The sequence below is a fragment of the Ammospiza caudacuta genome, chromosome 2, assembly GCF_027887145.1.
Source record: "Ammospiza caudacuta isolate bAmmCau1 chromosome 2, bAmmCau1.pri, whole genome shotgun sequence".
Lineage (NCBI taxonomy): Eukaryota > Metazoa > Chordata > Aves > Passeriformes > Passerellidae > Ammospiza > Ammospiza caudacuta.
Window position 1 is genome coordinate 103,686,836 of NC_080594.1, and position 12,774 is coordinate 103,699,609.

General features: G+C 41.1%; 1 protein-coding gene across 1 annotated transcript in view; it reads right to left on the minus strand.

Annotated features, from left to right (window-relative positions):
* Positions 1-10,940: 10,940 nt before the first annotated feature.
* Positions 10,941-12,774, minus strand: part of VEGFD (vascular endothelial growth factor D) — a 30,748-nt gene continuing 28,914 nt past the window's right edge. The window contains exon 7 of the mRNA XM_058825689.1: positions 10,941-11,600. Within this exon, the coding sequence (XP_058681672.1) occupies positions 11,474-11,600 (127 nt within the window). The 3' untranslated portion in view covers positions 10,941-11,473. The remainder of the gene's footprint in view (positions 11,601-12,774) is intronic.

Below are 12,774 nucleotides of genomic sequence, written 5' to 3' on the forward strand. Positions count from 1 at the left end.
AGGCAGCGGCGATGTCCTTGCAGGAGTGGGAAGCTCGTCCCGGACGGCTGTTGACAAAAAAGTGTAGCACGGAGCTGCTGAAAAAGTGGCATAAATGCCGTATAGGGATGGGATTGCCTCAAAATTCCAAAGGCTTTGCTCTGACCCAAAGGAGAAGCTCTCCTGGTGTGTTACAGTTACAGCTGGAGCTCCCGAAATGTTCTAGACTCTTCTGCCACAAGTCCTGAAAGCTTGCTGTCTCTAAATGAAAATAAATTTTAAAACCATGGTTTTTATAGGCGGCCCGGGAGCTTGAACACTGGGAAAGGAGCTGGGTTGGCATCACTTGGCTGTGTATTCCTGCTCTTCTCAAGGAGCCTTACCATCAGCGTTTTTTGCCGCTCCAACACTCTCCTGACTGCTGCTGGCTGCCAAGAAGGGGGTTCATGCCTTTCCTGTATGTTCCCAAAATTACGTTTGGCAGCTCCTTCTTCTTGCCAAGATTTCTGATAAGAATTTTGTCAGATTTGTCTGTCATGACTCCCATGCAAATGTGCTTGTTGTGAGTGACAGTACAAGCTGACCTAGGCTGGAGTGCTGGCTGGGTTCCTGTTAGTTGAAGCTTGGACAGATGTGATTTGGAGGCACTGATCCCAGGAAGGACTGAGGAGGAAATCAGGTACTTCATTCTGGGGACTGAAAGATGTGAAAACCTCAACTGTATTGAATAAGAAAAGCATTGCTCATTGATGGAATTTTTCTCATGTGTTCAGAAGGATGGGACCAGCACTGGCAAATCTGGTTTCATCATCAGGTGGGTCAAGAACCTGAATTCTAGGGGGAGAAGGTGAGTGTGAGGCCAGAAGAGGAGAAGCTTCTCACCAGCAACAGCAGGGTGTGAAAGAAGAAGAGTGAGAAGCAAGGGTTTGTAGGGATCCTATCTCAGAAGAAACTGCAGCCTTAGTGTAAAGCTGTGGCCTTCAATTACATCTAGGAAAAAGCCCCCAAAACGGTGCCAGGAGAAGGAGGAATGCACCTGGGGGCTCTCCAGGGCAGCACCCCATGTGAGCTCTGGTAAATGGCAGTGATGACCTCCCTCCCTGGCTGTCACACTGCCCTGCAGAATAAAGCTGTCAAGTCACTCCAATTGTAGCTGTTGGGAAAAAATGCTTATAGTTTTAACTATTTTGAATTTTTTTTTTTAGATTAGTTCTTCATGTGTGTCCTCTAGAGAAGTTGTGATTCTTGGTATGCAAACTTTAAAAGTCTGAAGACAAATTGTAGCTGGTACATGACATAGCAGCCCCCTTTTTCTTTTCCTTTACTTTCCTGGCAGATGGTCACAGGCTCTGGATGTCCTTCTGACGGAAATCAGGGATTGTGGCCAACCTTCATGCCTTTGGCCTGGCATGTTGGCTTTGGTGGTCTGACATCTGTGTTCTTCATTAGATTCGTCTGGTTGGGCTTGATGTCATTCCTGTCAGTGATCAGTAAATCCCCCTGTATCAGCAGCCTTCTCCTGTTGTCATGTTCAAGGGAACTTGAAAAATTTGTCTGCCAAGGAGCCTAGGACAAACCTTAATGGAAAGGAGAGGAATCTTTGCCACTGCCAAGCTGAAAAAGGTGCTGCTAAATTTTGTCTCCACATCTGGTTCACAAGGATGGGATAACATTCACTTTTTACTGGCTGTGGTGTTGTGTTGTGTATTCATAAAATTGTCACAGATCCTGGTCATATCCAGAGTCTGTCCTGGCCTGATCTGGGGTGAAGCCTATACTGAAGGTACCAACAGCTGAAGAAAGAATCAAATTTTCTTACTTTGGAAATCCTGCACTCAGTGTATTCACTCCCTCACTTAGAGCACATACAAGGTCAGAGTGAGACTGGAGGATAAATTGAGTAGAGAGCAAAGATGTAAAACCCGTGACAGCAGAGTAATTGCCACTTCCAAGCCTGGTCCTTGAATGCTCTCTAAAACATCTCATAAATTGAGTTAATGGAGGGAGAAGATGGAGGACACTCCAAGAGACTCCTGTGTCTTTGTTCAGATAGCAGAGGCCATCATGCCTCAAGGAGACCTCTTCAGTGTTCATGAAAATATAGGAAAACTTTCTGCCAAGTACTCTGTGCTTTCCACTCCCACTCAGGCTCCTCTCAGGCTGAATTTGCCACTCTGTCCCCCAGCCTCTTGGGTGACACTGCTCTTATTCCATGTCTGTATGGAGCAAAGACTATCCCTGTTTGGTGAAGTGGCTTTGCTGCATGTTGTAAGTGGGTGTATTAAATTAATGCATTTATTTACACTCCATACAAGCCTAAAACATACACATTTATTATAAAAAATAATAGTAATTGACAAAAACAAGCTATCAGTCAATCAGAGAGTACTTCACTAAAGAGTTTTGAAGCAGTGCTGCTCTAGAGCCTGATGCAGGGACAAGGGAGACACAGTGCTCCTGGAAAAGAAATCTTCTTTTGTGGAATAGTGGTGTGAGACTGCACAAGTGGCTTGAAGTGAAGGACATTTCCTTTTCATGGTCCAGGAAAGCAGAAACTGTTGGAAGCCACAGAAGAAGTACATCAGTGAAAAACAGTACTGCTGAATGGAGAATTCAGGTGGCCTAGAGATATATCATAAACAGAGACTGGGTAATGAAACCAGGCAGGACAGCCAGAGACAGCCCAACAACTTATGTGAAAAATTACAGTGTTTGCAGGTTTTGATCCTGCTGGTATTAAATAGGCTCCAAAACAAAAAGGAAAGTAGTATTTGGAATTTTTCCTCTGAAGAAAGCTGACTAATTGTCTTTCCATTTAGTTTACTTTTACTTGATTTTGTCACTTCTAAGATTGCTGCACAGGGGGAGTGAGTATCCAACTCTCTACCTCAGCAGTTGTTTTTTGCTGCTAGGAAATGGCAACAGAATCTAATAGATTTCTATAATTCCATGGAAAGGTTGGGTTTGCCTGGTTTCTACTGCATACAGCCAATCTTATTACCTGGCTGGAATACCTCCCATAAAGCAGTCAGGAAAAAATAATGGTTTTCTCATTCAAGCACTTGGGTTTTCCTATTCATGGAATCCCACAGAAGCTGGCTGAAATTGCATGTTAATGTACTTCTGAAACACAGGTTTCAAGTTGAAGGCTTAACAAACCGCAGTGCTGTCTGTGAAGGAAATTACCATTAAATGCAAACTGGAGAATGGGCTTCTTTTCTTGAAGTCAGATTTCTCTCTTAAATGCCAGAAAATTAGTTGGTTTTCCATTTTACAGACACTTCTCCCTTCCAAGCAGTTTGGAATTCATCTGTGGGATGTGAATTGCTAACAGAAGGGAGAAGGTGATTGGCAAGGCTGAAGGGTGTGCCTGTTTGCTCTCACGTGTGTGATTTGTGCCTCTCATGCCCTGAGGTCTCAGTCACCTGGTCACCTCTGTGTGTTACAGTGCTCTTGCACCCCAGAGCATTCCCTTCTCTGTCAAATCAGGTCAGTGAAGGTGGAGAAGAGCATGGGGGTTTGGGAGCAGTCAAAGGATGTACACCAGGAGCAGCTTCCAGTCCTCTGGGCTTACAAACAAGTTACACCTCTTAGCAGGAGACAGGACAGGACAGCTGCTCCCAGTGCATTGGGTGAGACTGAGAAGAATCCTCTTTCACACCCCCTGCCAGTGAGTCACTCACCACTGCCATGCAGGATCCATCCCAGTACCTGACACTTGGTCTCTGGTCCTTCCTGGTCCCCAGCAGGAGCAGTGATGCCAAACAAAGCCTGGATGGTGCCTGTCTTCTGCCTTCCCAAACGTTCCAGCTTAAATACTCATCAAATAGGGCTGAAAAAGATTCCTGAGCACACAATGCAGAGTGGTGTCTGTGCTTATCCTCACATTTTAAGCCTGCCAGAAGTTGGTTTGGTACTGGCAGACCCAGGGGATATCTGTCCTTCAGCCAGCATAACACTACTATCAGCTCTAACAAGCCATCTGACTAATTTGGCAGAAATCTGTGTCTGATTTTGATGAAATGATTTACAGTAACACACAGGTCTGGTGTCAGTTATGAAGCCACACCATTTGACCATACTAGACTTGATTCTACTTTTTTTTTTTTTTTTTTTTTTTGCTTTTTTAAAAAATTTGGTTTCTTCTTGTTGTTGTTGTTGTTGTTGTTGTTGTTGTTGTTGTTTTGTTTGGTTTTTACTAGATTTTACAGTCTATTTAGTTGCAGGTCTGTTTCTGCCTTTGCAGCCTTGGGGCCACATCAGAGGACTTTAATACTGATGTATCAGCTGTGCTAGAAGAGAAGGCCTGTCCTAGAGGTCTTTGGTTTGTATCTTTAAAACTGTACTTGGCAAACTCTTGAAAGCTTCTGGCAATTTATGTAGAGTTGGCACAAACTGGAGTGGCAGAACTGTTGGGTGGGTTTCAGCTTTAAAATGGGTTTAACTGAAAGTTGAGTGTGTGTGAGGACTTGTTGGTGGAGGAGAAAAAAAGGTGCAGTGACAACAGTAGATGGAGCTATTGGAAACTTAAAATGTGTTCATCCTTGTGGTGCTGCAAAATATCTCTGTGCAAAGCTGAGGAACCTTTACCTGGTATGTTTTATTTCCTCCTACTAATACCCCTACCCACAAATGCTTCAGAACATTTTTGGCACTGTTCTCTGTAGTCATTTTACCAAATAGAGTAGTACCTGCCTGCATTCTACAGTTTGAATTTAAAGGAAATTGAATTTCTTATAAAAAATAAGCATGAACTATCCATAGTCCTATATATTGATACTATAATTAACACTTATATTGATAGCTTGAATCCAGATTTACACTGTAAGGCAAAAGTAATTAATTTTAATTATACTTTAAAATCCATTCAATGAGACAAGGGTTTCTTTAAACTGATACCCTTACTGTAGCTTTGAATATCTAAAGAGAAAACTAAGGTAAGGTCTGTGGAGGAAGAAGTAATTTTTATTTGATTGTTAGAATTGAGAAGATTCAGAGAGGCATGCAAACCATCCTCGAGGTGTGAAACACAAACCACAGATTGCAAGCTCTGTGGGGCTGGGAGGTGCTGCTCTGAGGTTAATTTAATTGATGTGGAGCAGGGCAAGGTGAAAGGTGACTGTACTCCAGGGCACAGGTAGAGAAGCTGTCAGAAAGCTTTTCAGAAAAGCTCTGAAGCTCTTTTTAAAGAGCTTTTCAGAAAAGCTCTGAAAACTTTTAGGAGTGAGCTGTGAGTAGATTTAAGATGGGATGCACAGGGAAATGGAGGAACAGAGAGATTTAATGACTTTCAAGGGATTTTCATTACATGCCTTCATAACTCAACTACAGGAAAATATTGATGTTTATTGCAAGGACAATATTGATAAGAAGCACTGCACATCCACATCGTGGATGTGTTAAGCTCTTTCTTGTGTTTCATCACTTGTGTTGGTGATTTTATTCAGAGGACTGAATCAAAATAACCACTATGCAACTGTATTTCAATGTCTAAACACAATTCTGAACAGTTTGTCCATTAATAGGAATCAGGATACACTTTCCCAAGGAAAAAGATCAAAGGATGCACATGAGTGTGCATAGTGGGATCTGGGATCAGGGGAAAGTTTTGGATAAATGCCTTGCCAAAGAGTCCCCTAACAGAAATTGATTTGTCTGGGTATCTTGCATCACCTTTTCAGCTGGACCTGTGATCCTAAGCCACACATCAGAGATAGTCTTCACCATTTAAAAACACCACTTCACATAAGAAAGTGGAACAAAAGGCTAAGTGAAATGCTTCCTACTTTGTTACCTTACTTTTTTGGCACTTAATTTGCAATCACACTCCATAGCAAGATATTTTTTGTATAATTACTGTTGTATTTTTAAATCTATAGCATATACCAATGTAGAATAGAATTAAATCATTGATTATTCAACCATAAACATTTTAAAAGTACCTTTAGATATTTAGGAGAGGAAACAGTTCACGCTAAATTATGGATCCCCCACTGATTGCTCTCAGCCTGGAATGACCTTTCACATTGAGTAGTATTGTAAAGTATGATAAAAGTGGAAACAAAGAAGAGTGTTAATAGCCTTGAAGTCAAAATGCAGACCAAGCCCTGACACATCATTTTGTGTACTCATTTTGTTTTATTGGCCTAAGGAGCACTTTCCTTTTATCTTAATTTAAAACAGATTTTTTATCCCTGAGTTAAAAGTTTTTGTGAGGTTTTTAAGTAACTGCTGATGTAGGAGTCTGATAAATAAAATGAATGGCAGTACATCACTTGTAACCCCTGCTTGTTTGTTTTATTAATGGAGACTTTAATAAATGAGAACACAGATTTACTTGGCCTGGTATCCACCTTGTACTTCTTTGCAGAAAGAACAATTCACTCCACAAGTCCACAATTAGAAGATGACAACCTCTTTGGTATTTTAATGTTGAAATGCATTTACCAGTTATTTAGAAAATACAAAGGAAACATGCAGCTGAAGGAGCTTCCTCAGATTCAGTTCTGGGTTCTCAAGATTTTTCTTTCCTTTTTTTTTCACACTACTGTAAATCAAAATAACTTTATTCACATAAATCCTGGCTTGCAGTGGTACAAGAAAACAAAAAATAAACTTAAGCAGATTCACATTTGTTTTTGCTGGAATAAAGGAAAGGACCTTGCAAGTCAGCTGGAGTGACTGCCCAGAGGATTCCTACAGATTTATATGTTTGCAGTGTATATGAATATGGCAGGATTTATGTGTGCTCTGCCAACCCTCCAGTGAATAATTCTTGCCATAAGCAATGTCACAGCATATGACCCGTGATAGCTTTTGAAGTAAATGAGAGCAGTGCTTCAGGACGTGCTTCAATTTCTTCCATGTCACCAGCATTTGGTAAGGCCACGGGTACCTCTGTCCTTCTGCAAGTCAAGAACAGTTTTTGCAAGTAGATAAATATTTCCTGACTCTTTCAAGCAGTGCACATATTTAGCTATTATTCTGATTCATATTCTTCCTTGTCCCCTTCCTGAAGAAAGCACATATAAGAAGAAGCTAGCTATTCATAAAAACTGATGGCTTGAGAAACTTCATGTGTGTTTATTTAGAATTAAAAATTTATATTTAAGTACTGTCATTCCTATTACATACATAACACAAATATCACTTTAAAGACATCCCTCACTATATAAAGATTAAGACACACCACAACAGGAATTTTTAGCACTATTTTTCTGCCTATGAAATCTGTAAATCATGTCCATATGCCTAAAAAGCAAGTCATGCTGAACACAGTAATAAAAGGCCTTTCAGACTTCAAAGAGAACATTCCCCTGCTCAATAACCTTCTCTCTCTGAGGGTCATTTAGTCATAGGTTAAGAGTTAATGACATCAGTCAAAAAACAGATCTGCTATGAATTTTACATACCTCATTTAATTCTTTGAATTGTTATATTAAATATCCTAATTAAAAGTTAATCTGTTAAATCAATATGAAAAATAACATAAAGCATTTCTATTTTAAAGTTTGTTGAATATTCTTAAAAGAAAAATCCTGAATTTCACCAACTAAATAGCATTGAATTTTTATAGATTCTCACCAAAATCTAATTATCTGCATGTGTTTGCATCTTCACCCAGACCCTCCTCTTAGTCCTGGTCTTCCACATAGAGGATTTGTGGCTATGCCATAGAGTCAGTGACAAAGAGGTAGTTAGTTAGTTAGAGTTAGATATACTTGGGGCTGTGGCAGTGAAGACCACCACACAGCACTGTCACTCACAGCAATGTGCTTCAGTTCTTGAGCTTTTCCACATGGTGTTTCAGTGAATGCTACAGATTTGCACTGCATGCTCTGGCTTTGGTAATTTTCTAATGGTTAGGACAGCAGGGTAGCAAAGAGCAGCACCCTACAAGAGACTGGCACAGGGCCTTAGGGGCAGATGATCTGCTGGGGTAGGAATTTATTGTAAAAGAAATTTATTGTAAAAGAATTTATTGTGTTTATTGTAAAAGAAAGAGGCTGCAAGATGCCTGTAGGTTGCACCAGAGCCGACAACCCTGCTTGAGGCATGCAGAAGTACACTCATAAGGCTTCTAGAAACTAGGGCTGAGAACCTCTATGGAGAATCCAAGCTATAAACTAGATAAACCTGTGTGTTGGCTGCATAGGTCATGCTTGCTAGTGAATGCCACCACAAGCAGTTTCCTTTTCCATCTTCACAGTAAGCCTAAGAACCATTCTTAATACACAAGCTTTCAGACACATTGCTCCTGCAAAACAGAAATCCCTCACAGGCAGAAGAACCTGTAGGGGGTTAAATTCAGTGAAAATAACGCTGAATTTTACATTGACCTCCAGATATATTTTTGATGATCACAAATCCTCTGTTGCTTGAGCATGTTTGTATCTGTCCTGGTTTGGGCTGGGATAGAGTTAACTTTCTTCTGAGTAGCTGGTACAGTGCTGTGTCTTGTTTTTAGTGTGAGAATAATATTGATAACACAGTGATGTTTTGGCTATTGCTAAGCAGTGCTTACTCTAGATCAAGAGCTTTCCAATTTCCCATGCTCTGACAGAGAGCAGATGCACAAGAAGCTGTGAGGAAGCAAAGCCAGAATGGCTGACCCAAATGGGCCAAAGTGATATCCCATTTCACAGATCATGCCCACTATATAAACTAGGGGAGTTATGGAAGGGGAGTCCCATCACCACTGGGATGCACTGGGCACTGGTCAGTGGGGGGTGAGCAATTCTGTTGTACATCATTTGTGTTTCTTGGGGTTTATTCCTCTCTCTCCCCTTTCCATTGCAACTACTACAAGTGGTAGCATTATTATTATTATTACTGTTGTAGCTGTTATATTTAATTTTGTTTCAATTGTCAAATTGTTCCTACTTCAACCCATGAGGTTTGCTTTTTCTTTCCAAATCTCCCCACTAGTGTAGTGGTAGGGCAAGTGAGTTGTGAGGCACTTAGTTACCAGCTGGAGTTAAACCACAACATTATCAAAAATATTTGTCTAAGTGTTGAACAAAGTGATCCACAAGATTTAAGAGCAAAATTTTGAGGTTAAAGGTTAAATTCACCCAGAGGCTTAGACTGAAAGCAGCATATGAATATAGCAAGATCTCATCTCACTCCATCCCACTGGGATCTTCAGTCCTGCATTGCACTGGTCTCTTTTCCAGTGGAATGGGGAAATGTGAAAAGCTCAGAGCAGGATTCACAGTGGTGGCCAGTGATGGTACCTTTTCAGCCTGGGTATTCTAATGGCCATTGTAATCTCCTGGAGGTTAGGTGGTTCATGTTGAAATCCCTCTCTAGCTCTGTAAGGAGATCTTTGGGACTTGGTTTTCATCCCCTCAGTGACTGCTTTATCTGAGAGTCTTCTGGGGTTGAAGCAGACTTGTCTCTCTGGCAAGAGCATTCCGTTTTGAAAAATGAAGTGAATTTATTCACTGGTCAGGACATAAAACTAAGGAAGCCTCTACAGATCAACACTGACAAGACACAGATGTAATTAATACAACATTCCAGTTGCTAAACTCTAGGATAAGCTAGGAAATGTAAAAGCTTGATTTCTTTCCACAGAATTTAGCTTTACAAATACCTTTGTTTGGTTTTGCATAAAGGCGCATTTTTACTGCATATACCTCTGGTGCTACCAGCTGTGTAGGTTTGCCTCTGCAGCTCCCTGGCTTTCTGAGGAGTGTGCTACAGGTGTAACTTATTGGCAGCACAGCCACTTGGTCAGAGTGTCCCCAGATGAGATAGAGGAGAAGTGACGGGGAAGTTCACTCACTCCTTTCACTCCCCTGTGAGAGCTCAGGGACTGCACCACCACGCAGGTGTTTGTATTTAGAGCTTCTTGGAGGAGCAGGAGAGATGGAAGGGTGTGCTTGTGGTGCCAGGCTGCTTCACCTGGTGCTGCACTGGGATTGCCTTCCCCTTCCTGTCCATGCAGAGTCCATGCTGGTGGCACATGTCCTTCTCTGGAGGGGCACCCACAAGCAGGAGCCCAGTGCAGCCCAGGGTATCCCTGCTCCCCCAGGATGCTCATGGGTCACAGGATCCCAGGCCAGCTCACAGGACAGGCAGCACAAACAGCCTGCAGGTGTGTTTGCAGAGACCTAGGTCCCAGCTGGCTTAGGAAACACTCTCAACACTCAGGATCAAAGCCTAAATGCCTTACTGAAACTAAAGGCATGTTAAATTGTTTGGTGCTTTGTCCAGCCATTCAATCAGTCTTACAGGATTTGCCTCTAATTTTACTATAAAGCAATATGGTTTTCCTATATGAATAATAAAAAAAAATCTTAGTTGCACATCAGAAATCCATTTCCTGTTCCCTGTGTTGTGTCAAACATTTCATCTCTGTAGCTTTTGTTTCATATACTCTATTCCCTTTGTTCACAGTGCAGTGTAGAATTGGAGAATTCAGCAACTAGGAAAAAATCATGCCAATGTCAAGACTACACTTCCAGTTCAGGATTATTGCTCATAATATTTTCTCTGGACTAGCTCACAGCAGACTTCAGTGGCTCAGAAAACAGTACTGCCCTTTTCTGATCTGGTTAAAGCACTGTTACTCAGGCCTCACACTGGGGAGAGGAATTTCAGTGCAAAGGAGATATTTTCATTGCATGGTAGGCTAAAAGGAAAACCTTCTTCTAGTCAACAGTGCTTTTCCAAAAAATCACAGTACTAGTGGGCTGCAATCCCCTTAGGAAGATTAACACACTAAACCAGGAGCAAATAAATAAATCACACATGCTGTCAAGCAGACATGGGAAAAATGCTTCTTTTTTACTGAAACTATTGGGTCAAGTGACCTTGTTTAGACCTGGGTTTGGGCAGGAGCCAGTCCCTGTAGAACAAATGTAAGAAAATTGTACTTGAAATGGCTATGGGGTTTTTCTTATTTCCTTTTTGTTGGGCAGAGTTTTAAAATAACAGAGAAAAATCAAATCCACTTGAATAACTGATGTATTTATTTTCTTATATACACTTAAATATGGCACATCTGACAGTAGTTGTACAATAAACACAAAATGATAATCAAAGCTGAACAGTAGATCAAATAACTCAGTGCTGAACCTATTAGAAGCCAAATCCTGTACACTGAATTTCTGAAGAAAGTTTTACCCAGGAGCTGCATTAGCTAAGGATTCAGAGGCTAAGATTATCAAGTCTCAATTTCTGAACGACTGGCTGGAGACTGTGACTCTATTTCCAATACAGTTTCATCTTCCATAATGTAACATTAAACTGCTACTTTCCAATCTTTCTTCCATGTAGCCAGAAATTCATCAGCTGTTGTTACCTCTTAGAGAGCAATTACCAGTGTCCCAGAGGATTCACTTGCCGTTAGTGATTACTCTAATAAATAAATGCAGACTGGATTAATTCTGCTATTAATGTGGAAGATGTTCATGTTTACTATTGTTTGAAAGTCAGTGACAGCTACTTTGCAAGCAGTGGATTTTCAAAGAATAGGGAAGCTCAGTCAAGGAGTTTCTCTGCTTTGGGACCCATGAGAACCTCTCTTCTCCTTTGGACAGCGACAATGCCTGGAACAGACTGGTTTGGCAGTTGGGCATGTTCTGGGTTGGGATGGACATCTGTCTTCACAACTGTTTGATTAAGGAGAAAGAATACAAAAGACAAAAGCATTTTAATATAAAAATTCTTCACGGTCAAATTCCTCAAATTTTTCATCATTGAACACTGCAATGCTCCCTACACACTGTTTGGAAAGGTGTTGACATCCTACAACAGAGGGAGACAAGAATTTGCTGCCTCGCAATTTCTGTCTACAGCAACATGTCTTGCAGTGGTCCATTTGTCCACATTCACAACTTAAGCGATGCTTTCCTTTCTTGAGACCAGTGAAGTCCTGAGGGTTAGCACTGGAAAGTGCTGCCCTTGGACTCTGAAAAGCAGCTGATCTCGCTTCATGGTTCAGCTTTGCTCCTCCAGAAATACTGCATGGAAGTCTGGCATTAAGGTATCCTGCATCCAGGTTACAGGAATTTCTAGAAGCCAAATTCATGTAAACAAGTGATTACATTGCTCCCCTCCCACCTATCTGAAACATATAAATAACCAATTTTTTCATGCTCAGTTTTAGCTCTGCTAATTGTTTTAGCTATTTTTATACTTTCTATTTTGTGTTTGTCCTTGTTGTCAAAGTTGAACCTGAAGATGCAAATGTTAATTCTTCCACAGCATCTTCCCTGTGAATGAACCTATGAAATCACTGGGAATGAACCCTCTGGGGATCACTCAGTGAGCTACAGCTCTGCCAAGGTACCCAGGGAAACTGGATGCTGACTATCCTTATATAAACTTTGAGACTAAGCTGCTGCATGCTCCTGGGCCTCTACATGGGACCAAAGCTTTCTGAAAAATTTAAAATTTAATTAATCCATAAGGGCATTTTCTATCTGAGATTTGACACAGAAACCTCAAAACCAATAATACAAACAGATTAGAGAAATTCATGGAGCATAGTAGCCCCAGAACCATTTTCCTGCTTCTCAGTGGAGTCAGAGCTGGTTGAGTAGATATCTCAAAACTAATAATACAAACAGATTAGGGAAATTCATGGAGCATAGTAGCCCCAGAACCATTTTCCTGCTTCTCAGTGGAGTCAGAGCTGGTTGAGTAGATTTATATGTGTACAAAATTGCATTAGGTTTAGAAAATTACTTGCTCTGAGGACAAACTGGATAAGGAATGTTCTGTGTGCTCTGTGTGCAAATTTAGGGAGCCTTTGTCCCTAACCATCCATGAGATTGCCTTCAG